The following is a 27,012-nucleotide window of genomic DNA, read 5'->3' as shown; positions in this document are numbered from 1 at the left end:
TCCCACAGAACGCATGCACAAGTGACCCTAGGATTAGAAAAGATTAACAATTTAGCAGTCTTAAGTGTACGGAAACCTTCCCATGCACGTAGTTTCATTTGGACTCATTGATATCTGAACCGTCCATTAAGGTCCAGTCCAATTTTGATAGGATGGCTTATGTCTCAAAAAGTCACTCCTGTTAGACACCCATATCCATCTGATCTCTGACCATTAAATTGACAGTGGAAAACAAGAACACTTGATAACCAAACATGCACTGCAGAAAAATAAAGGGATAGGATTATTTCATGGGTCTTATTACTAAAACGTAAGCCAGCTGTCTCAAGTGCCAGTACATGGGTGGACCTGATTGATACATCACCCTGCTTCGGGTCCTGTAGAGAGATCGCTCTACCATATTCCAGCTCCACCGACTAATCTCCAGGATGTGAAAGCAATGAAAGTAACGTGGCTCTTTTTTAAAAAAAGTCATTTTATGTGTAGCAACATTCACAGAAGGTGAAGTTGGGAAAATGTGGTCCACCATCCACGTCAGGTTTCTGTCACAGTTTTCGGATTTTAGAAATACAAATTATTATATATTAATATACGTACGCTTCTCCTAACTTGGACCAACTACAGGTTATAATATTCATAAATAAAATGACAAAAATGCCCATCGCTCCCTACCTCTGACATGTGCTTGTACTTATTGCATACGCGTGTGGGTTTATTAAGGCTTGTTAGACACTAGCTATGGAGTTAAATACGTGTACATACACTTACGAGACTGTAGAGAGATTGGTCTGCCATATTCCAGCCCCACCATAATTTATGTGTTGTATCCACACCGTTCGTCCATTCGGAGAAATCGTTTTATGGCATGAGAGAAAGGACGAGGCAAATCCAAAGCTCAAGTGCACACCACCACATAAAACATTGGGAATTGACCGCCTACCCTTGAAAACATCTTGAGGCCACAAAAGTTTTCGATGAAGCTGATATTTGTGTTTTCCCTTATTCCATGTCTCTGTTAACTTATAAACAAGTTGGATCTCAAATAGACATCATGGTGGGCCCTATAAAGGTTTCAACAGTGGCTGTCATTGTTCCCACTGTTTTCTGTGGTGGGTTCACTTGAGCTTTGGATCGACATAATTCTTTGACTCATGCCTTAAAATGATCTCTCCAAACAGATGAACGGTGTGGATACAACACATACATCATGGTGGGGCCCACAGAACGTGGTGACATTTCTTCATCAGCTAATCCGCGACCGCGAGCATTACGAGCATTAACCACAGCCTTAAATTACGACCTACTCCACCCCTGATTATTTTTTTTATAGGCCTAACCTGATATGTATGCGAGATCCACTCCGACCATTAGATATACAATCAAGTAATAGGCCTAGTGCCAATAAATCAGGCTTATACCTGATTCAGATAGGCCACACCAATGAGAATAACTAGAGAGAGACATCCACCCTTGATTTTTTAAAGGGCCATCATGACCAAACTGTGAAATCTATCCCAACCATTAGATGTCACACCAATAGCAAGCGTGGGTCCCAAAAATTAGGTTCACACATGATTCATGTGAGCCCCACTAAGCAAAACTGTTTGGAGGGTGAACCTTTCCATGTACACTGATTCTAATCATGTGGTGCTCTTGAACTTTGGATGGGGATAAATTTTCAGGCCTTAATCTAACATGAAGTGACATGCATGATGGTCGGAGTTGATTTTACATTAACACCATGATGGGCCCACCCAAGCCATGGCTGCTTTTCCATGCTAAAATGAAATTACCTTGTAACGAAGCATTTACTTACATTAATTAAGAAGAAATTTTTCATTAAATGCATAGCTAGTTGGACGAAAATGTAATGTCCAACTAGTTGTGTGTGAGCATTTCTCATATATATATATATATATATATATATATATGGTTCTATGCGGCCTCATGGGAACTTCCCATGAGGTCGAGCTGTGTGGGCCCCACCATGAACATCCACCCCATCAGTTAGATGCATCATTCCATGGTGGGCTTCGGGCTTAAAAATCAAGTCAATCCATGACTTGTGTGGGCCACACCACATACAAAAGTTGAGGGGTTACCGTCCCATTCAAACAGTCATAATCATTTGTTGGGCCCACAGAGATGTGGTTCACAAATCCAGCCCATCCATTATGTGGGTCCCATTTCAATGAGGGGTCAGACCAAGTTTCAGACGCATCTAAATTTCAGGTGGGCCACACCAAGTGCTTTTATATGTTTTAGGCATGTCTTCACATGATTTTAGATGGTATGGCCCACCTGAGGTCCGGCTGATTTTTGGGATATCCCATAATTTAAAGGGTGCCCATCAAATGCACGGTGTTGATGTTCAACACACATCATGGTGGGGCCCACACAGCTCCACATAGAACTATTTCCCATACACACACACACACAAGGAAACGTTCACCTGCGAACCAGTTCGTACCTGTTACATACGCACTTTTTTGAGAACCCATCATAAGTGATGTGGATCCAAAATCTGAACCGTTCATGTGAGGCAGCACCTCAAGAAACCCCCCAAGGACCAAGTTTTACTTTGATCTAGAACTTTGGTGGGCCATGAAAAATTAAAACAGTTTCCTCACTTGATTTGCATTTCTCTTTGCTATGGCCCACCAGAATTTTAGAACAGGGTGAAAATTTCCTGCGTGAGGTTATATGGGATTCCGCATCACATGGACCGTTCAGATTAGACACCCATGACACGTGTGCAAAGGTGCGCACGTGCGTAGGTGCGCAGGGGAGCATGACTCTATATATATATATATATATATATATATATATATATGGAAATGCCACGTTGAAACCAAGTACTTTGATCGTTTCTCCAACCTTCCACATGTGCAAACATACACTTATAATCATGGTTTTAAAACATAGAAGACTCCGACTCAGTCCGTGGTCGAGTTGACTAGAAAACTCGGGCAAGCTACTGAGGCCCATGTCCAGACTCAGGCGACGATGAATGAATCTGAATCCAAACGTAGGGCAGGACTCAACTGAGAACATTTTTTAACATATACCCAGGCCGTACCGTCTTACATGAATCAGACCAGAAACTCACACCAGCAGGACCTAAAAGGTTCCAACCTAGGCCCATCCAAAGCGGATTAGGTACCGTAGCCCAAGGCCCATCTGTGGCAAGTTGCCAGTCCTGCAAAAAACAAAACAAAAAAAATATATAAAAATTAGGCCGAGTTAACAAACCCCACTAGCAGACTCCAAAAAGTACCAGTAATCAAAGCCAAGTCAGAAGAATGACATAGGAAATGTGATTAGAACTGAAATCATGACTAGCTAGAAAGCCACCGAATAGGAAGCAACCAAAAACACTATTTAAAAGCTTTTGAGTCAAGAAACTCAGATTCAAGATCCAGTCAGGTCAATAAAACAAAGTGAATTTTCAGCTAGTTCTGAGAGAACAACGACCAAGCTCGTAGTTGAGACTAGAGAGAGAAACAACCATAATGCTACATAGTTTCTAGTAGACACGACTGCCAAATTGACCAAATCCTAATAGGGGTTGGGTCTGGCTGCTTCATCGCTAATTCAGACATTGGATACTTTCCAAAAAGATGGAAGAAAAAAAAAAAAAAAAACCATGTTGGTCAATATAATCAGAAAAATGCATGCACAATACATGTGAACATGGGAAGGACTGCATACTAATCTATTGTTGAACATGGTTAAAAGCCTCAGCGTCTCAGATTGACTGGTTCAGCCCTGAGTCAATTCACAACTTGCCGAGTCAGGTTTGAATCAGCCTGACTCACTGAGTCAAGAGTGACTTGTGGTGTCGAACCGGATCAGGTCCTACAGAATCCAAGTTGGCTCGTTTAAGTAGCACCGGACTCAGACGAGTCTTAAAATCGAGTTGTGGAGAACCCTAAAAGGATGTGAGGTGACTATAAACCGCCCTATTATGAAAGAAGAAGAAAAAAAAAGCCCTTGAAAGTCAACAAGACTTTCTCCATTGCAATTTCAGCACTTGTTAGGAAGAGATGCAGATTGAAAGGAAAATAGAAAGAAAAGAGCCACTCAAAAGCTGCAAACACCTAATGCAAGTCCTCTGACATTCCAAAATCCAACTGGAAGCAACCAATAAAGCACTTGCATTCAATTGCTCCCAAAGGTAATAACCAGGTGCAGCTAACACAAAGAAAATGGAAATTTCATTTAACGCCAAAATTCTTCCATCTACTAAATAGCAAAAGCCCGCACATGGTTATATTTCTACGATGAAATAATCACCATGCTTACAGGGAAGAAGTCCCATGTACCTTATTACCACTTGAAATTCAAGCATCCCCAGGCTCCGTACGCAGGCAAGCAGCTGAATCGAGCCCAATTACAAGGCTTCACACCCTTAACACACCCAAAAAATTGAAAAATTAAAAAGCTTTTTTTGAATTGGTCAAGATGAGAAACAGATAGCTGAGACTACCTTCTGGGTCAAAGGGGCAGGTGACAAAATTCAATCGTCGCAGGCAACCATGACATTTAAAAATCCAACCACTTCTTGAAATAAACACAAGTCGTCGGGGAGATAATACCATCAGGCGTACATTCACGAATCCGAGGACAAACCCCGCAAGGAATCGATGACATGACACCAGCTACCGAATGCCTCCTATCTGAGCGGCGGTAACAGACCTTCCCCAGAGGCACAAAGGCAAAATCACCTGTCCCAGTACTCTTCACCTCTTCAATCTCATTGTCCAAAACCAGTGACTGCACAATTTCCGCAATCTGCTGGGTACTAAATTCAATTTTAAAGGCGCCTGACCTACGGAGGAATTCCAACATCCCCTCAATTGTGGCAACTTTCAACTTGTCGATATGCTTCAAGCATTGATCTTTCATTATCTTTATAAGATCTGTATCAAGCTTTCCCTCCGAGTACCATGACCCACCTGTAACTTCCTTCGAGGGCTCGAATTCAACTGCCATGTAGTGCTTTCGCCCTTTGCTGTGAATATTAGGGACATCTTTTATCAGGTTCTTGGATTGGAGAGATTTAAGGGACTTTTTAAGAATAACGTCTTGAAGCCCTGTCTCACGTCTCATGTCAGTAAAAAAGATTCCCATGCCTTCCTTGCTCTTGATAAGGTCATAGAGCTTGCGATCAGCATCAGTGAGTGTTTGGGAAGGATGATTTGAGTTGGGTCTGCCTCGTTTCGCAGGCAAGGTCACTGGTGCTCGACCCATGTCTTATACTGCACATGCATGAAAATTCTAAAATTGAATACAAACTATGAGAAGATAGTGTTAAGTTAGAAGAAACTGAAGTGCTTTCTAGAGTAAGATTCCAAATTTCCACCTTAAATACAATTTCCACATGGGATTTAAATGAAAATCTTGAATTTTGGTGGACATCCAGACAGGTGAAGTAATATCCTGTGCTCGTAATTCTTAGCACGAAACACTGAAAAACCTACTAATTTCTTAAAAGTCTATATAAATTTTGTGCACTGAATAGGATTTTGGAAATTTTGGCATAGTCGCAGAAATTTGGAATATACTGAGAATTATTCTTGAAATAGCTGCAAATTATTGCAATTTCTATCTTTAAGAAGGTTGAAACCAGATACATCAGACATCTTAACAGAAGCTTTATGGATATTTGAAACATATGCCATGACATGCTGACTAAAAAAGAAAAAAGAAAAGAAAAGATTAAATCATAATTAGAAGTTAAAATAAATAACATATAAAACAGAGAATGAGAAGCAGTCATGATGCACAAGGGAGAACAGAAGAAAGATACCTGCTGCATAAGTTGATGACAAGAAAACAGATATTCGCCCCCACATGAGAAGACACCATGGGTTTAAGAGATGATAGAAGAAAACAAAAAATTAAATGGAAGTTGATAGAGATGAAAAGGTGATGAGGACATCGTGCACACGCACGCCCGCACACCACCACCCCTACGCACGTACGTACGCAGAAGGAGGACCCCACCATCGATCTGGCTCGATGACGACGTCCAGGGAGGGCCTCCTAGCTAGAAGACAAACTTTGGTTCAGAAAAGTGGCCCGATAGTCAAGAAAAGCCCACCATGGGATCTCATGATCGTGGCCCACTCGTCGGATTGGTTTTATATTTTAGGTTTTGCTTATTGTTATTATTTAGAACATCGTGAATGCTTTAGATTTCCTTATTTGGTTTTTATTTTAGTTTACTTCATCGCCAAGTAATAGGTGTCGCACATGGTGCGAGTTTTTAGGTATAGGGTTCTCCCTATAAATAGGCACCCTTTGTAGTTCATTCATGCAAGCTTAATTAATAAAAAATTCCTGCTTTATTTTTCTGCTCTTCGTGAGTTGTGGAAGAATTCAAAAGTGGGTGCGAAGCCCTCCCTTTTCGAAGGGCTAACTACCGTGGTGCGAAGCCACATCGATCCCAATTCACCCCCATCTTCCATCATTTTTTTTTTTCCATCTTCCCCCACCATCCGTACTTCGAATTTGTCCTTTTGTTGCATCAAATTTCTTCAGTAAAGCAGGTTTCTAGATTTCGGCCCACGGGCGAGCTGAAACTTCAGCGGAGCACCACGCACAAACCGTACATCGGATCGAGCTGAAATTTGGAGGTTTTGGAGCCCATCCCTGGCCGACCAGGGCCAAGGTGGCCTTTTTCTGAATAGTGGGCCCCACACACGTGCGGCCGGGATCACACGCACGTCCGTCTGGGCCATTGTTGCTGTCCACACGCAGGATCATCTTTTGGCTCAGGTTTTTATCCTCTTTTATCCTCTCATAGCCGTTTTTTCATGAATCCTAATCCTATATTATATGATCCCTAATTGATTTGCCCCTTTTTATCACCCTAGGGTTCCTTGAATTGAAATTAGAGAATCCCTTGAATTAGGGACTGATTTTTATGCATGAGTAGTTGATTTTATTTCCCTTTGACATTGTTTGGCTTATAATTTTATTGGTCCAGTCCTAGCCTGTGTCGGCTTGGACCCGCATAGATTCCCCTTTAATTGAATGTTTGGATTTTCATGTGGGATGTGGAATTTGTGTGATTGTTTCTGAATTGGTGTGATCTAAGCCTGCAATCTTGCATATCATATTTAAATTCATGTCCTGCATCAAATTTGGTATCAGAGCCTAGGGTTCTCATAGGGGAATTCACCACATATTTAAGGTTTAGTTTGTTTGAGTCCTTCATGCATTCAGTCCATCATATATAGCTGAATTTTAGTAACAGTGTGTAGTCTCCTTCATATAGAGTCTCGTAGGGTCATTTAGTTTTTAGACGCATATAGTTGTCATAGCAGGTCCTTAGGTTGAGCAAGTCAGTGTATACCCACACGTACGGGTCGCGGCTTCAGTTTGCACCCCACACTAAACATGGAGCAACTACAAGAAACAGTGGCCAAGTTAGCCCAGCAAGTTGAGTCCTTGAATAAGCATTTGGAACAACACATAAATAAATGCCTCGAAGAAATAGAAGCCTCCTTCAGGGCAAACCCCACCACTGGGGAGGATGCCCAATCTAAGGCAGTTAGTCAGGAGGTTAGACCAAGGAATGGGAGGCGGCCAAGGAGCTGGTCATGGGCGCGTACCTGTGCACCCACCCCGTGAGGGATATCATGATCAATATGATCCAGATGCACAACTCCTCAAGGGAGTTAGGGTAGATGCCCCTACTTTTGATGGTCACTTGGACCCTAAAGCTTTTTTAGATTGGTTGGCGGATATGGACCATTATTTTGAGTGGTATGATATGTCGGATGCTCGACGAGTCCAATTCGCCAAGATGAAGCTTGTGGGTCAAGCAAAGAGGTTTTGGGCGACGGTTGAGCGAAAAAAAGAAAGAGCGAGGGAACTTCCAATAGTCCATTGGAGAGAAATGAAAGAAACGTTGAAAGAGAAGTACCTCCCTTTCTCTTATTGCATGCGGTTGATTGAGGAGTGGCAGTCTCTTCGACAAGGTTCCATGAGTGTTGCTGACTATATTGAGAAATTCGAAGAGTACTCGACCCGCTGTGAGGTTAATGAGGACCCCGTACTCACCCTTGCTCGTTTTAAAATGGGCCTCCGTCCTGACATTAGGAGAGAATTGCTCTCCAAAGACATAGACACTATCGAACAGTTGTACCAACTAGTGCTAGATGTCGAGCAATACCTTAAAGCATCTGTGGGAAGGTGGTTTGACTTTTGCGAATCTGGTACTAAGGCCAACCCCTCTAGGACTAGACCTAACACGGGATTCCAAAACAAACCTTCCCTTAATGTTCAGCCCATACCTAAGGATGATAAGGGTAAAGAGATTGTCGGGTCTAGTTCACGTGGAAGTGGGGCCACTAGGTGTTTTAGGTATCAGGGGTTTGGTCACTTTGCTCACCAGTGCGGCACGAGAGAGGGCACCAAAGTACTCCTTATTGATGGGCAAGTAGAAGTAGTGCCCCCAGAGAGTGATAGTGAGGAGGAATATGAGCCAGTTGGAACCCCTAGTGATGAGGAAGAGGGAGCATAAGAGTCTTTGACCCTCGCAATTATGCGTTGCGCCTTAGCTCAAGCCAAGAACACTGATTACTGGCGCCGCAACACGATCTTCTACACTTATGCAAAATGTGGGGAAAAGAGCTGTAAGATAATCGTGGATAGTGGTAGTTGTGCCAACGTGGCATCGACTAGCACTGTGAGTCGTTTGGGCTTGAAGCTGGAAGCCCATCCTCAGCCCTATAGAGTCTCCTGGGTTGATGAAACATCCATTCCAGTCTCACACCGCTGTCTTGTCCCTATTCAGTTCGGATCTTATAAAGACACAATTTGGTGTGATGTTGTTCCTATGAATGTGGGCCATGTCATTCTGGGTAGGCCGTGGCTCTATGACAGGGATGTTACCATATTTGGTCGTTCAAATGTGTGTACATTCTGGTTTGAGGGCAAGAAGGTCAAGCTAAATCCTCTACCACCCAAGAATACAACTGGAAAAGAGTTCACCACACAGAGTGGTGTGAGCGGCCCAAAAGAAGTGGAGTCGAAGTCCAAGTCCAAACCGCTCCATATTTTGAATGCCAAAGACTTTGAACGAGAGACGGAGGCGGACTCGATGATATACGCCCTTGTGGCTAGGGAGTGTACCAGATACTAGCGTAAAGTTACCCACTGAGGCCATTCAGGTAGTACATGAGTTTCGTGATGTTTTTCCTGATGATTTACCGAATGAGCTTCCCCCTATGAGGGATATACAGCATGCCATTGATTTAATCCCTGCGGCAACTCTACCAAACCTCTCACATTACAGAATGAACCCGAAGGAGCACGCTGAGTTGAAGAGGCAGATTGATGAACTCCTAGAGAAGGGTTTCATTTGAGAGAGCATGAGTCCGTATGCCGTGCCCGCCCTTCTTACACCTAAGAAGGATGGCACATGGAGGATGTGTGTTGATAGTAGGGCCATCAACAAAATCACAATTAGGTATCGATTTCTCATACTGCGTCTTGATGACATGCTAGATATGATGGCTAATGCTACTATCTTCTCAAAAATCGACCTCAAAAGTGGGTATCACCAAATCCGTATACGCCCTGGTGATGAGTGGAAGACGGCCTTCAAGACGGAAGGATGGGCTATATGAGTGGCTAGTTATGCCTTTTGGGTTAACTAATGCCCCAAGCACTTTCATGCGTGTGATGACCCAAGTTTTAAGACCCTTCATGGGAAAATTCCTGGTCGTATACTTTGATGATATCTTAATTTATAGCATGACTAAGGAGCAACACCTCAACCATTTGAGGCAGGTTTGTGGGATCCTTAGGGCCGAGAAGTTGTACGCCAACCTAAAGAAGTGCGCATTCTTGTCTAGTAGTGTGATCTTCTTAGGTTTTATTGTGTCAGCTGAGGGCGTATCAGCGGATCCTGAAAAGGTCAAGACCATCGTTAATTGCCCTGAACCCCGCAATATTCATGAAGTGCACAGCTTTCATGGCTTAGCTACCTTTTATAGGCGGTTCATTCAAGGCTTCAGTTCCATTGTGGCTCCCATCACGGACTGCATAAAAAATGGAGAGTTTCAATGGACAAGGGCCGCCTCGAAGGCCTTCAAGGAGATAAAGGTCAAGATGACCGAAGCTCCAGTTACACGACTTCCAGATTTTTCAAAAGCTTTTGAAGTCGCATTGACGCGTCAGGAGTCGGCATAGGGGGAGTACTTAACCAGGAAGGGCACCCTGTCGCCTTTTTTAGTGAGAAACTGAATGAGGCGAAGCAAAGATATTCCACCTATGACAAAGAATTCTACGCGGTAGTGCAATCACTACGCCATTGGCGACATTACCTGTTACCGCAAGAATTCGTCTTGTTCTCAGATCACGAGGCCTTAAAATACTTGAACTCTCAAAAGAAATTAAGCCTCAGGCACGCTAAGTGGGTTCAATTCCTTCAAGAGTACACTTTTGTGCTTAAGCACAAGGCCGGTGTAGAGAATAAGCCTGCCAACGCGTTGAGTCGTCGAGTCGCATTACTCAACTCCATGAACGTTGAAGTTGCGGGCCTTGAGCACATCAAAGAAAAGTATTTTGAGTGTCCAGATTTTTGAGTTGTGTATATGTCTTTATTAGAGAGTCCGTCAGGAGCTAACAGTGAGTATTTGATTTTGGACGGATATTTGTTTAGGAGTGACCGCTTGTGCATACCACGCACCTCCCTTCGCGATTTTCTTGTCTAGGAGTTACATTCAGGGGGGTTGCAGGTCATTTCGGTCGTGACAAGACCATTGCCTTAGTGGAGGATAGATTTCATTGGCCAAGCCTCAAGCGGGACGTGGCCAAAATTATAGGGCAATGTCGTACTTGTCAACTGGCAAAGCAAAAGAAACAGAATACATGATTATATACACCTTTACCAGTCCCATTCATCCCTTGGCAGGACATCAGTATGGACTTCATGCTTGGACTTCCCAAGACTATTCGAAAGCATGACTCCATATTCGTTGTCGTGGACCGGTTCTCTAAAATGGCCCACTTCATTCCTTATTCTAAGACCTCTGACGCCTCTCATGTTGCCAAGCTATTCTTTAATGAGGTTGTCAAACTGCATGGGTTACCAAAAACCATAGTGTCTGACCGTGACGTGAGATTCATGAGTTACTTTTGGAAGACATTATGGCACATGATGAATACTAGGCTCCAGTTTTCTTCTGCCTACCACCCTCAGACCGATGGCCAGACTGAGGTGGTTAATAGGAGCCTAGGGAGTTTACTTCGATGTTTAGTGGGGGAGCATACCAGGACATGGGACGTCGTACTACCCATAGCCAAGTTTGCATACAATAGTTCTGTCAATAGGTCCACAGGTCTAAGTCCTTTTGAAGTCGTTACTGGTTATAAGCCTAGGAAACATATTGATCTTATCCCCATGTCATTGTCCCATAGGCCATCAGTCTGGTCCTTTGCGCATCACATACATTCATTGCATCAAGAAATCGCGAAAGATCACTACTAGTAATGAGCATTACAAATTTTCTGACCTATATAGACGTTTCAAAGAGTTCAATATTGGGGACTCGGTGATGGTCCGCATCATGCCCGAGCGGTACCCTCCAGGGGCGGTTACACGTAGCGCTGGGCCCTTCAAAATTATAAAACGAAACGGCCTCAATGCGGGGTAGATCTTCCACCTTCCATGGGAATTAGTTCCACATTCAACGTGGAGGATCTAGTTGCTTTTCAGGGACCCACTGATACTTTGTCCAGCCCTTCGCCCACCCATCCTGATGTCCCAACCTTACCCTTTGATCCATGGCCTCTTCCCGACCTTTCATCCCAGCCTCTACCTCCCATACCTAGCCTTCACACACCCAGAGAGGAAATAGAGGATATCTTGGACCATGAGATAATTTTCACGTCGGATGGCGGGTTTCAGAAATACCTAGTTAAATGGAAGTCACGCCTAACTTCGGACAGCGCGTGGCTCACTGAGGAGGAGCTTCAGAGACTTGATCCAGACATCCTACAGCAGTTCAGGAGTTTTATTTCACTAGTGGCGAAATCTTCGCAGCCGGGGAGAGTTGATGAGGACATCGTGCACATGCACGCCCGCACACCACCACCCCTACGCACGTACGTACACAGAAGGACCCCACCATCGATCTGGCTCGATGACGACGTCCAGGTAGGGCCTCCTAGCTAGAAGACAAGTTTTGGTTCAGAAAAGTGGCCCGATAGTCAAGAAAAGCCCACCATGGGATCTCCTGATCGTGGCCCACTCGTCGGATTGGTTTTATATTTTAGGTTTTGCTTATTGTTATTATTTAGAACATCGTGAACGCTTTAGATTTTCTTATTTGGTTTTTATTTTAGTTTACTTCATCGCCAAGTAATTGGTGTCGCACATGGTACGAGTTTTTGGATATAGGGTTCTCCCTATAAATAGACACCCTTTGTAGTTCTTTTCATTCATTGAAGTTAATAAAAAATTCCTGCTTTATTTTTCTGTTCTCTTCGTGAGTTGTGGAAGAATTCAAAAGTGGGTGCGAAGCCCTCCCTTTTCAAATGGCTAACTACCGTTGTGCGAAGCCACATCGATCCCAATTCACCCCCATTTTCCATCATCTTTTTTTCCATCTTCCCCCACCATCTGTACTTCGAATTTGTCCTTTTATTGCATCAAATTTCTTCATTAAAGCAGGTTTCCAAATTCGGCCTGCAGGCGAGCTGAAACTTCGGCGGAGCACCACGCATAAACCGTACATCGGATCGAGCTGAAATTTGGAGGTTTTGGAGTCCATCCCTGGCCGATCAGGGCTAAGGTGGCCTTTTTCTGAATAATGGGCCCCACACACATGCGGCCGGGATCACACGCACGTCCGTCTGGGCCATTGTTGCTGTCCACACGCGGGATCATCTTTTAGCTCAGGTTTTTATCCTTTTTTATCCTCTCATAGCCGTTTTTTCATGAATCCTAACCCTATATTACATGATCCCTAATTGATTTGCCCCTTTTTATCACCCTAGGGTTCCTTGAATTGAAATTAGGGAATCCCTTGGATTAGGAACTGATTTTTATGCATGAGTAGTTGATTTTATTTCCCTTTGACATTGTTTGGCTTATAATTTTATTGGTCCAGTCCTAGCCTGTGTCGGTTTGGACCCGCATAGATTCCCCTTTAATTGAATGTTTGGATTTTCATGTGGGAAGTGGAATTTGTGTGATTGTTTCTGAATTGGTGTGATCTAAGCCTGCAATCTTGCATATCATATTTAAATTCATGTCCTGCATCAAAAGGTGATAGAAGAAAACGAACACGACAATCAATAACTACTCTCTGATTTTTCGATTACTCAAAGAATTAACTTAACAGCATGAAGAGTCATGCTTGAGCACAAATCCGTAGAAAAAGATGAAATAATTATCAATCAGCAGAGCTGTAAGTAAACTATTATGTCAAAAGTTCAAAACTACGTTATAGATTGATGGGATGCTACAGACTTAAGGGGGCATTGTCCTCCATTGACCCTCTCTGAGGCATGATATAACGTAGCGGCAGTTACATAAAGGTACCGGTGGCAACCGTTACATGTTACAGGGTTGTAACAGCCATTATGGGAAAAAAAATGATCCATAACCGCCATTATGGCCCGTTAGCCCCATTACGGTCCGTTACAGGGAAGATACAGGTTTTTCAATAAAAATAAAATAAAAAAAGAAGAAGAAGAAGAAGAAGAAGAAAGAAGAAGAAGAGGCCGTAACAGCATCAAGGTGATCTGTTGTCCACATACTTGTTTGGGGTGGTGATGCAGTCTTTGGGTGGGATGATTGATAAAGGTGTAGCGATCAGTTTAATTAAAGGATTGAAAGTCGACAATTCTCAATTCCAAGTATCGCATTTACAATATGCAGATGATGTGTTCATGTGCGATGCAGATGAATCGGAGGTTGATAATCTTTGAATGATTATTGTATGTTTTGAGGCGGTATTAGGCTTGAAGGTGAATGCGAGGCAAAAGTGAAATATTGGGAGTAGGGCTGACAAGGGAAGATGTGAGCCTTTTTGCCAAGACTTTCAGTTCTAGAGAAGGTTTGTTTCTGACAACATACCTTGGGTTTCCTCTATGTATAAGGAAGCCACCAAAATATTTATGGGATAAAGAAATTGAAAGGTTTGTAAGCAGGTTATCTAGTTTGAAAAACAGACACTTGTCGTGGGAGAGAGATTAATGTTAATCAAGGCGACAAAGATTTGGGATGAGTTCATTTTCAAGCTTGGGTTTCACTGGGTAATGCCAGGTTCCACAGAAACTTTATTCTCATCCTGGCACAGGGGGGTGGAGGGGAGATAGGGAAGAAAATATGGCGTCTTTGTCTACCCATAGGAATATGGGTGGTGGATGGAAAGAATTAGTCAGTGCTTTCAAAACCGGAAAAGTCATCTTTGGAGGTATGCAAAACAGCTAAGGGGCTATTGAAGGAATGGGTGATTGAAGCAAAAAATCATTGTGGCTGATGGGTTTGATAAATTTTGGGTTGATTTGTAGCTGTTTCTCTTTTGTTTTCTTTTCTCTTTTTGTTTGGGTGTAATTTTTTAGGCTTCGGCCTCCAAGCAATAAAATCTGTCATTGTTTCAAAAAAAAAAAAAGGAGGCTGTAACGGTCGTATCATAAAGGTAACAATGCCAGACATTACAGCCACCGTTAACCTTATGGAATACCTTGATCTGGAGCCCACTGTGGCGTTTACATGCCATCCAATGCATTCATAGCGAGTACAACCAGGATCAAGGCCAAAACCAAGTATTAGCCTGATTCAAAACATTGGTGATTGGCAGCGGTGAGAGTGGAAGAAGGAACTGGGTCGGGTCAGCTTCATTTGGCAGGTGTCTGACACATGATTACTGGGCCATGGGAAAAAAAATCATATTAATAGCTCTCTCCATTTGAGAATTTTGGGAATGTAATGAATATTCTTGAAAACAGAGTGGTCGAGATGGTATTTCAAATATGTGCGGTTATGGAAATTTCAAATCTTTCAATAGAATTAAGATTGGAATTTGAAGCACCTAAAAATTACTAAGAAAAAGAACATAAATCAACAATGAGAAATTAAAATCAACAAATCATCATATAGAGAATGAAAGGCAGAAGTTGTGCAGACACACAACGTCTTAAATAGCGTGTAGCGTATAGCGTGGCATTTGGCCCTCTATAGCGTGTAGTGTAAGCTACATAATCCTTTACAAAATGCATAATTTCTATGAGTTCTTGACTACAAATCTAGATCATCAACCATTTATTTCCTCTCTCTCTCTCTCTCTCTCTCCTTTAATTATTTATTGAAACATCACAAATTCATGATATAGACCATAATTTGGATGGTCTAGATTGATCTAAGTGCTCTATACAGATTAGTTTAATGTAGTGTCGTGTGTCATAGGTACAAGTCATCACCATTTTAATATAGGTGTTAAACTAACATAGAAAAAACACTTTAAAAAATGAGATTTCAGGTAGCTTCCGCTATCCACGCTGCACACTATGCTATGCTACATGTAGCGTACACTACATGCACTGTAGCTTACGCTACCAGGTGGTTACACTACGTAGCGTTTTTGCTACGCTACAGTGCTACTAAAAACACTTGAAGAAACAAACACTTGGCAAATGTTTGTATCATGGACTACCAACTCGTCGGTGTCAGAAGCAGCTTGTCCAAGTGAACTCAGACAAGTCACAACTCGACTAAGGATGAAACAAGTCGATCCAAGTTGCCGATTTAGAAAACATGCTACATTATAAATATATAAATTTTATATATACTTTTCGGGATTTTCCCATATAATTGCCTACCTTTTAGGCTATTTCCAGATAAATGCATGCTTCAAAATATTTCTATCAAAGTGCCTAGAGTGCTTGCAAATACGAAGAAAAAACCACCACTTTGAAACGTGCCGTTAATGTGTGTAAATGACAGATTTACCCATGCACCCTTTCGTTTTTACCATTCAACCCCATTTTTGGGCTCATACCCTTAAAATGAGTTGCCAAAATGGATGGACCACGTGGATAAAACACATATATCATGGTAGCTTGGTAGGGCCACAGAGCTTTGACACCGTCTAACTTGCTAGTGTTGGGGACCAGCCGAACTGCGTCCAAAAAGGACGGCTAAAATGACTTGGCAACACCAATCCAATTTTAGAAAAAGAAAAGCCCAATGTTTTTACATGTGGGACTTCTGTGAGCCTCATCATGATGTATGTGTTAGACCCACACCGTCCATCCATTTTTCTAGATCATTCAAGAACATTATTATGAAAAGGAGGCAGATGCAAATCTCCAGTAGACCACACCACAGATAACGGTGGGAACTAGATGCCTAACATTGAAAACTTATTAGGGCCAAAGAAGGCTCAGATCAAGCTGATATTTGTGTTATCCCCTCATCCAGGTTTGTGTGACCTTATGAACAGGTTAGATGGCAAATAAACATCATGGTGGGCCCTAGAGTAGTTTCAACAGAAGTCATTCAATCCCCACTTCTTTCAGTGTTGTGGTCCACTGCTTTGCATCTGCCTTGTTTTTGGGCTCGTGCCATAAAATGATCAGGCAAAATGGGTGGACAATGTAGAATCTGTAGATCTAGCACATACAACATGGTTGTTACCACAGAAGTTTCACACGTCAATCCATTTTCGGAGAGAGAAAATCAGTGTGTGAAAGAGAATACAAATATTTCGAAATCTGTATGTATTTCCCTTTTAAAGCGGCACAACAATTCACTGTGAACGATCCACATTCCAAAGGAGCGAAAGAGAAGGTGAACCTTTCCATCTCTTTTCGCCAGCGGTGGTCAATAGTGGGCGAAGGCTTTTCTAGTCACCGGAGAGAGATAGTCACCTGGAAGTAGCTTCCCACTTACATGCATCCAATGCCCCCAAGTATAGATATATAACTCTATCCATTACACAAGACTTAGGGTTTATTACATCCTAATATTTCTTTTTAATAGGTTTTCTGGTTTCTGTGGGTTTTGATCAGTTCACTGGGTATAAACTATGAGACAATACATGCATACCCTAACGATTGTATTATGTATTGAAAGGACCATGTTGATAAGCAGTGTTGTCCAAAATGCGGAACAAGTAGATGGACATTTGATAGTGTTGTAAGGTCAATTGTTCCACGTGTACCTTGTAAGGTGCTAAGGTACTTCCCATTAACAACGGGGTTAAAAAGACTTTACAATATACCGGAGATTGCAAAGAATATGATATGGCATTCGAAGTCTACTGAAGATGATATTTGCATGCATCATCCTATGGATTCATCTATGTGGAAGATTATAGATGGAAGTATGATGATTTTGTTGTGGAGCCACGTTATGTTCGTTTGGGACTTGCAATGGATGGATTTAATCCTTTTGAGAATATGAGCAACTCATATAGTTGATGGTCTGCTATGATTGTTACATGCAATCTTCCATCTCATTTATGCATGCGGAAGGAGTTTACCATGTTAACACTTTTGATTCCGGAAAAAAAGGTCCAGGACATGACATTGATATCTACTTGCAACCGTTGATTGTAGAGTTGCTTGAATTGTGGAAAGGATCCGTGACATATGACTCACACAGTAAAAATGGGTTCACAATGATGGCAATTTTATTATGGATACATGATTTTCCAGCATATGGACATCTTTCTAGTTGTAGGACGAGAAGAAAGTACACATGCCCTATTTGTAGTGACGAGACAGAATCAGTCTGGCTTTAAAATAGAAAGAAGTTCGCATATATGGGACAGAATATTCCTGCCATTAGGTCATGACTTTAGGATAAACCGTTTTCAGAAAGCAAGTGGGAAAGAATATGAAAAAGTTAAAAGGATGACTCGCATAATATTACTGCCTGGACGAAGATATCAGTCCTTTTTTATTTGTCATACTGGGAGCATTTGCCCATTCATCACAATCTGGATGTAATACACGTTGAGAAAAATGTCACCAAGAATCTCATCGCAACAATCATGGACACAAAAGATAAGACTAAGGATGGTTTACAGGCTCGTCAGGATCTTCAGTCTATGAAGATAAGAAAGTCATCGTGGCCTGAAGAAACGAACGGCAAGTTATTCTTACTCAAAACCCTTTTCACGTTGTCCACATCTGAAAGAGACTTGTTTTGTCGGACCCTGAACAATTTGTAAATCCCAAGAAGATATTGTGCAAACTGAACACATCGTGTCAATTTAGAGGATTGCCAACTCAAGGCCCTTAAGTCACATGATTATCACATTGTGATGTAGCAATTACTACCAATATTGTTGATGCACTCATTTTTAGGGGAAAAAGAAGACACTGCGCGCCGCCCTTTGCGTAATGTCAAGATTCTTCAATGTCATATGTTCAAAAGTTATTAATCGTAAAGAGTTTCAAAATATGAAAAACAAAATAATAGAAACATTATGTGTATTCGAAAAATACTTTCCTCCACCTTTTTTTGTTCCAATGACACACCTAATAGTGCACTTAGTAGAGGAGGTACAACTTTGTGGACCTGTCGGATATCGGTGGATGTACCATCTTGAGAAGTAACATTAACTGTAAGATATCGGCAAAAACAAAGTTGATAAATTCTTACAGTTAATGTTACCTCTCAAAAGGGTACATCCACCGATATCTAACAAGTACACGAAGTTGTACCTCCTTCGTTAAGTGCACTATTAGGTGTGTCATTGGAACAAAAAAAAAAAGATGGAGAAAAGTATTTTTCAAATACACATAATATTTTCACTATTTTGTTTTTAATATTTTGAAGCTCTTCACGATTAATAACTTCTAAACACATGACCGACGTTGAGGAATCTTGACATTACGCAAAGGGCGACGCGCAGTGTCTTCTTTTTCCCTAAAAACGAATACATCAACAATACTGGTAGCAATTGTTGCATCACAATGTAATAATTATGCAACTTAAGGACCTTGAGTTGGCAATCCTTTACATTGACACGATGTGTCCAGTTTGCACAATACCCTCTCGGACTTTCAAATTGTTCAAGGTCCGACAAAACAAGTCTCTTTCAGATGTGGACAACATGAAAAGATTTTTGGGTAAGAATAACATGTCGTTCATTTCTTCAGGCCACAATGACTTTCTTATCTTCATAACCAGAAGATCCTGACGGGCTTGTAAACCATCCTTAGTCTTATCTTTTGTGTCAAAGATTGTTGCAATGAGGTTCTCGGTGACATTTTTCTTAACATGCATCACATCCAAATTGTAAAGAATGGGCAAATGTTCCCAGTATGGCAAGTAAAAAAGGAATGATCTCTTCGTCTAGGCAGTGATATTATGCGAGTCATCCTTTGACTTTTTCCTATTCCTTCCCACTTGCTTTCTGAAAACGGTTTGAATACTATTCACTTTACGTAGTATATCAGAACCTTTCATACGCTTCGGAGCCTTCCTTTTTTCCTCTTTCTCATTAAATCTGATTCTTTCGGTCCTAAAATTATGACCTGATAGTAGGAATCTTCTATATCCCATATATGCGAACTTCTTTCCATGTTAAAGCTAGACCAATTCTGTCTTCTCACTACAAATAGGGCATGCATACTTTCCTCATATCTTACAACAAAAAAGATGTCCATATGCTGAAAAATCATGTATTGCCCATAATAAAATTGCCCTCATTGTGAACATATTCTTACCATGCGAGTCATATGTCATGAATCATTTCCACAATTCAAGCAGCACTATAATCAACAGTTGTAAGTAGATGTCAATGTCATGTCTTAGACTTTTTTTCCGGAGATCAAAAGTGTTAACATGGTAAACTCCTTCCAAATGGATAAATGAGGTGGAAGATTGTACGTAACAATCATAACAGGCTAACAACTATATGAGTTGCTCATATTCCCAAAAGGATTGAATCCATCCATTGCAAGTCTCAAACGGACGTTACGTAGCTCCGCAACAAAATTAGCATATTTTCCATTTACAATCTTTCACATATATGAATCCACTGGATGACGCATGCAAATATCATTTTCAGCCGACTTTGAATGCAATATCATATTCTCTGCAATCTCCGGTATACAGTAAAGTTTTTTTTAACCTCATTGTTAATGGGAAGTACCTTAGCACCTTACAAGTACACCTGGGACAGTTGATCTTAAAACACTATCAAATGTCCATCTGCTTGTTCCACATTTTGGACAACACTGCTTATCAACATGGTTAGGGTTGTACACGAATCGAGTTAGCTCGATTAGCTCGCTTGACTTGACTCGAAAAAGCTCGATTCGAAACTGAGTTCGAGCCGAGTCGAGCTAATTTTTTGAGCTCGAAAAAATTTTGAACCGAGTTCGAGCTTGCTCGACTTGACTTGAATTGAACCACAACTCGAATCGAACCATTTCGATGACTCAGTTACTTTGATATTGATGTTGCTCACCAAGAGCTTGATGAAATGACTCAACGAAGTGTCGGCTAGTGGCATGGAAGGTATGCATATGAAACAAATACCCTTTTTTTTCTTGATTTTGATGTTGCCTACAAGGTGTTTGATGAAATACCTGTAAATAGCTACTGTTCTTTTACATACAATAAGAAATTGAAAGTGCACTCCATGTGTTTGTGAAAATGCCGCACAGGCTCGATCTTAGCTCGAACTGGCCCGAGCTGCTAACCAAACCGAGCCGAGCTGGCTAGTTAGGCTCGAGGACTAAGCCGAGATCGAGCTGGGGTCAACTAGTGGCCGAGCCGAGTCAAGTTGTGCCAAGCTTGACTCGGTTCGACTTGTGTACACCTTTAAACTAGGGGTGTACATGAACTGAGCTAGCTCGGTTAGCTCGCTCAACATGACTCGAAAAAGCTTGATTCGACTCGGTTCGAAGCTGAGTTCGAGCCAAGTCGAGTTGATTTTTTAGCTTGAAAATGAGTTCGAGCCGAGTTCGAGCTGGCCCCAACTAGACTCGACTCGAATCAAACCCAACTTGAATCGAACTCGGATCGAACTAGTTCGGTGACTCGGTTACTTTGATATTGATGTTGCTCACCAAGTGTTTGATGAAATGACTCAACAAAGTGTGGCTGGTGGCAAGGAAGGTATGTATATGAAACAAATACCCTTTTTTTCTTGATTTTTATGTTGCTTAGAATGTGTTTGATAAAATACCTGTAAAATCATTGCTGTTATATGTAAAACAGTGAGATTTTGAAGGTGCAGTCTATGTGTTTGTGGAAATGTTACACGGGCAAACTCAGCTCGATCTTGGCTCGAACTACTAACCGAACCGAGTCGAGCTGGCCAGTTAGGCTCGAGGACCGAGCCGAGCCGAGTTCGAGCTGGGGTCAGCTAGTGGTCGAGCCAAGTCGAGTTGAGGCCAGCTCGACTCGGTGTACACCCCTACTCTAAACATGGTCCTTCCAGTGCAGAATATGATAGTTAGGGCATGCATGTATTGTCTCATAGTTCATACCCAATGAACCGATCAACCTCTTTACATAATATGTACTATCCAGCAAAGAGTCCTCGCTTGGCAGAATTTTCTCGAGCAAGTTTAACAACTCTGTAAAGCTATTGTTTGACCACTGAAACCTAGCCTTCATACTCATCAACTCCACTATCATACACAACTTTGTATGCTCGGGTTTACACGATGACTATAGGGGTTGTTTCGCATCCTCCATTAACTTCTTATACCGAGAATCATCGCCCAAGTCATCATGAGGTTCAATATCCATCTTCATCATTAACCTCATCTATATATGCATCCAAGTCATTGGGTTGAAAACGACCGAAAGCATCATTCACCAAATCGACCGACAACATATCTTCGTTACAATTATTAGCAGATGTACTCGCATCTGTATTGAGACGTTGTTCCCCACGGAAAAACCATGTCGTGTACGTTTCATCTATGCCATTGCAAACCAAATGTTCGGAAATTGTTTCTAATGTTATCTTCCCACGTATATTACGACACTTGGCACAAGGACAACTGTGACAATCAACCCCATTTGAATTCCGTTTCCCGTACTCTAGGAATGTTGCAACACCTTACATGTATTCAGGGGTTAACATTTCTACCCTCATCCAATTCTTGCATGGTGTCATGGAAGCCATCTCTAGTATCATATAAAATAATGTGCATAAGTTTGATTACGAAAGAATGTCTACCTAATTGACTAAATCGATCACCCATCCAAGACAGGATAGATTGTAATGCTTTCATTTTCCAATTTAAATGCCTACGCCGAAATTCCAGTAGCATCTCCCATGTCTCTCCAGATATGTTGATCTTGCATTTTATTTCCACGTCAAGTATCGACATAAAGTGAGGATATTTGACAATGGAAATAAACGTAATAAACATATCCAGAAAGAACAAGGAGAGATGACGCATAGAAAAGGCAAGTGCATTTAAATTGGTAAAATGAAAGCATTACAATCTATCTAGTCTTGAACTGTCCAAACAGAGACAATTTGAGGATTTCTATGCATCAAAGAGCATACTATATCTATGCCTACCTGGCCACATAAAAGCCCTCAAATGAGTAACTGATTGTCCTATTCTACATACACAAGCACATCGAAATTTGTAAACTAAAGAAACATAATTCAAAATGTAACCATGTAGAATTAAAGTAATTAACCTAATAATATATACCACATACTAGTAACATACAACTAGAGGTGTACACGAGTCGAACCGAGTCGAGCTTGGCACAGCTCGACTCGGCTTTGGCACTAGCTGACCTCATCTCAAACTCGGCTCGGCTAGGTCCTCGAGCTTGACTGACCAGCTCGGGCCAGTTCGAGTCGAGTTCGCCTGTGCAGCATTTTCACAAACACATGGACTACACCTTCAAATTCTCACTGTATGTAAAACAACAGCAACCATTTTACAGGTATTTCATCCAACACCTTGTAGGCAACATCAAAATCATTTTTTTTTTTTTAAGCGTATTTGTTTGATGAAACATACCTTCCTTGCCACCAGCTGACACTTCGTTGAGTCATTTCATCAAACACGTGGTGAACAACATCAATATCAAAGTAACCGAGTCACCAAAATGGTTCGATCTGAGTTCGATTCGAGTTAGGTTCGATCCGAGCCGAGTCGAGCTTGGGCAAGCTCGAACTCGATTCAAAATTTTTTCGAGCTCAAAAAATCAGCTCAACTCGGCTCGAACTCAGTTTTGAACCAAGTCGAGTCGAGCGAGCTAACCGAGCTAACTCGGTTCATGTACAACCCTAGATACAACCACTATTGGGGTACCATACCATAAGCTACAAGAATATCATGTTCCCCTAAACAATATCCTCCACTGATGATATATATATATATATATATATATATATTACAAGTTGTTTATTTTCATTCACATTTGCAAATACATTCATCATCCAACCAACTATTAACAACATTTATAAAAAGTAAAAGATATCCAACTCTGTATAATAATTCATTACTCCTGGGAACCGTCATGCACCATAATGTCTTACGACAGAGCGGGTTCTGAGGAGTTACGGGACAAATGATCAAATTAACATGATTGTGCACATCTAAGTTAATGAAAGTACAAATACAGTAGGAGATTATATGCAGTTTGAGCGTAACAAAGTTCAAAAGACAAATACATGGAGCCAAGATGATTTTTTGTTAAATGACCATTTCACCTATGGCATGTCAAAGGTCTAATGAGCACTTCCAGTCATGGACAAATGACATGTCATCGAGCCAGTAAGCTGTGAAACTGTGTGCCTAGCACAATATATTAGCAATAGGGAAAGTTACCAAGTAAAAGCTTTCTCCTGGTAGTTGTGGGTCCCATTGTGGATAGGTATGCCCCATATTTTCACTAATGGGCTGATCCTAGCCCTTTAACCAGTACAACAAATGATTTTTTTTTTAAAAAAAACATTAAATAAAAGATGGAAACTAAAAAATCAGGTCAGTCCAAGTCCAAAACTAAGTGGGCTAGGACACAATTTTACAGGTTATAGGCATCGTTTTACATGGTGTGGCCCACCTGCTTTTTGGATCGATCTGCCTGAGCTTAGGGATCCATAGAGAACAAGATTGGGTGAAGTTACTTTATTCGCACTTGACAAGGTCTTGAACAAGGATCTTGGCCTCTAAGGGGGTTGGGAAATGCCACTAAATACATCCAAAACGAAATAAATTGTGGCCGTGTTTCGATGCTCTAGTGAATTGCATTGTAAAAGGTCAGTTTAAACTACAAGTTAGAAACTTAGGAGAACTAGACACATTCAAAATTACGTTCAGTAGGCAAAATTCACAACTACTGTGTGACTAGGATTGTCCAATCCCTGTAGTTATGACCACCAACTTGTTGGCCGACCATTTCAATGATCTGGATCATCTTGACACCTATGAGGTGTACTATTGAGATGCTAGCGGCAAGTGGCCCATCTTTAGCAACTCAGGTCAGGAGTTAATAATCTATGCTATATTACTCAAATAAGAGATGGTCCAGTGATGCAACCAAATGGCCACACATACCGATTGTTCAAGATTTGAAGAAAAGGCCCGCATCTCACGCGAGCACACTCCGCACGTGTACAAGAGAAGGACAATCTTCCTTTTTTTAGGCCATCACCACTTTCATTTTCTTTCAAATCTCTAGATTAGGAAATCTGTTTTTTCTTTCATATCTTTATTTTAAGCAAGAATAATTTTAAATATTTTCTTATCAAGTATCTTCTTATTTTAGGCATCTTCTTTTCTTTCCTTTTTCTTTTTTTTGAGAGGTTTATTAGAATGCTTTGTTATTTAGGTGCTTTCCTATTTTCACATATTTTTAAATTCTATATCCTTTATTACAGATTTTAAGGTTAATTATAAATAGGACCTATGGCCTATGGAATTTTATTTTTTATTTTAAAAAAAAGCTGATTAATATTCTCTTTATGAAATTTCTTGTTCTCTATGGTAGCTGTTGAAGGGGGGGAAAAGTGATCTCTAGTTAAAGACTAGAAGACTATTGAGCCTGCTCACAGACTTGCATTTGGCTAGAGGATTGTTGGATCTTTTTTCTGCAATCTCTTTCTTTTCTTATTAATTTATTTGCTTTCCCTTTCAGGTTTGTATCACCCAGTGCTCTAATCAGAGCACTATAAGTTACAGTGCTCCTAGTTGCATCAGTTTACTTGGACAGTCCGATCAACCAAACTGTCCATTAAGTTCAGAATACATTTCATTCATTACCATGCAAACATTACTCCGATTAGATTAGTTCAGCATTATCTCTTATAGCCATCCTTTTTTCCAAGCCATAGATGGGATGGTTACAACTGCATATAAAATAAAATAAATAGTTCTTTAGAATCATGGTCAATCCATTATTAGCCCCAGTAAATAGATGGATCAAATTTTTTTTATTGGGCCTATTTGTGAGTAAATGATCTTGACTGTCCGTATTAAAGGCCATTGATCAAATGGTTGATATTTGTCAGATTGGTATGATGTTTACATGGCAACCCCATGAAATGCCTTGGACCTAATGAACAGTCTAGATCAATGGATTGGACTTCTAAATGTCAATAAAGAAAAGAGAAATAAATAAATAAAAGATAGAAGGTGAGATCCCCAATTCCGAAAATCCTCAGATCCCCAAATCCCTAAATTGTAAAATCAGAAAAACCCCAATTCGGGGTCCACATTGAAATCCGTAAGCCCTAAAATCCCCAAATCCCCAAATGATGGTCCACATCGAATCGGGAATCCACAAATTACTAAATACCCAAATTCCTAAATCGGCATTGAGATTGGGAGAGATTGAGAGAGAGATACCTCACGTTCGTGAATGAGCCTTCAACCGAGCTTCAGAGAGAGAGAGAGAGAGAGAGAGAGAGGAGGGAGAGGATTAGGACATACGAGAGAGAGGAGAGGATTAGGGCGAGAGAGCCACGGGGCTGGCTAGGATTGCGTACCGAGTAACTCAGTACGCTTAGCGTACTTTGTAAACTCTGTGGGGCCCACTGTGAATGAATGTAGTTTATCCCCTCCGGCCATCCGTTTTACCAGATAATTTTAGGTCTTCAACCCAAAAATGAAATATATCAAAAGTTCAAGTGGACCACACCATTAGAAACAGTGTTAAATGAACCTCTACTGTTTAAAAGTTCTTAGGGGCCACGGAAGTTGTAGATCAAGATGATATTTGTGTTTTCGTTTCATCCATGTCTGTGTGGTCTTATGAACAGGTTGAATGACAAATAAGCATCACTGGAAGGCTTTGGAAAGGTTTCAACGGTGAAAATCAATACTTCCACTGTCCACTTGCTTTGGATATGCATCAGTTTTGTGCTGAACCCTAAAATGATCTGGAATAACAGATGGACGGAGCAGATAAACCAGGTGCATTGACGGTGGGCCCAATTTAGTTTACTCATTACGAGAAAAGTGTATTGAGTAATACTCCAACCTACTTACGTGATGTCACTTAGTCATGTGGGATGATGCATGTGTTGTATCCACACTGTCCATCCATTTGGAGACATACATTTAGAGCATGAGCCAAAGTATTACCTAGATCAAAAGTTCAAGTGTACCCCACCACATAAAATAGTGGGAATTGAACACCTACTATTAAAATTTTCTCAATGCTACAGAAGTTTTCTATCAAGCTAATATTTATGTTTTCCCTTATTCCATGTCTGTATTAACTTATAAACAAGTTTGATCTCAAATAAAGATCATAGTGGGCCCAAAGAAGGTGTCAACATTGAGTGTCACTATCCCACTCTTTTTTAAGGTGGGGTTCACTTGAACTTTAGATCTACCTCATTCTTTGGCCCATGCTTTAAAAAGAATACGGCGACATCACATTAGTTGCAAAATTGGTTATCGTTGGGTTCAATAGCTAATCCGCATCCTGGTTGAGAATGGGAGCATATTAGCTATTACTTGGGATAACTCCTCATAGGTGTTATCCTGACCACGCAGGGCCCACCTTATGTATTTTTTGTATATCCACAC

At 41.1% G+C, this 27,012-nt stretch overlaps 1 protein-coding gene across 5 annotated transcripts; it reads right to left on the bottom strand.

Moving 5' to 3' along the window:
- Window positions 1-2,845: 2,845 nt before the first annotated feature.
- On the bottom strand, window positions 2,846-25,974 carry LOC131255653 (uncharacterized). 5 transcript variants are annotated; one of them, XM_058256433.1, is made up of 5 exons: window positions 25,825-25,949; window positions 14,715-14,897; window positions 4,490-5,261; window positions 4,326-4,410; window positions 2,846-3,199 (listed from the first exon to the last, which is right to left on the bottom strand). In XM_058256433.1, the coding sequence occupies exon 3, from the start codon at window positions 5,251-5,253 to the stop codon at window positions 4,546-4,548; it is 708 nt and encodes a 235-aa protein (XP_058112416.1). In that variant the 5' UTR covers window positions 5,254-5,261; window positions 14,715-14,897; window positions 25,825-25,949; the 3' UTR covers window positions 2,846-3,199; window positions 4,326-4,410; window positions 4,490-4,545. The 5 variants fall into 5 exon arrangements, with proteins under 5 accessions (XP_058112416.1, XP_058112415.1, XP_058112419.1 ...); XM_058256432.1 differs by lacking the exon at window positions 14,715-14,897 and having other exon boundaries at window positions 25,825-25,974; XM_058256436.1 differs by lacking the exon at window positions 14,715-14,897 and having other exon boundaries at window positions 4,599-5,261; window positions 25,825-25,974.
- Window positions 25,975-27,012: the final 1,038 nt, after the last annotated feature.

The sequence above is a fragment of the Magnolia sinica genome, chromosome 9, assembly GCF_029962835.1.
Source record: "Magnolia sinica isolate HGM2019 chromosome 9, MsV1, whole genome shotgun sequence".
Lineage (NCBI taxonomy): Eukaryota > Viridiplantae > Streptophyta > Magnoliopsida > Magnoliales > Magnoliaceae > Magnolia > Magnolia sinica.
The sequence above is the reverse complement of the archived record's forward strand: the minus strand, read 5'-3'. Positions and strand labels throughout refer to the sequence as shown.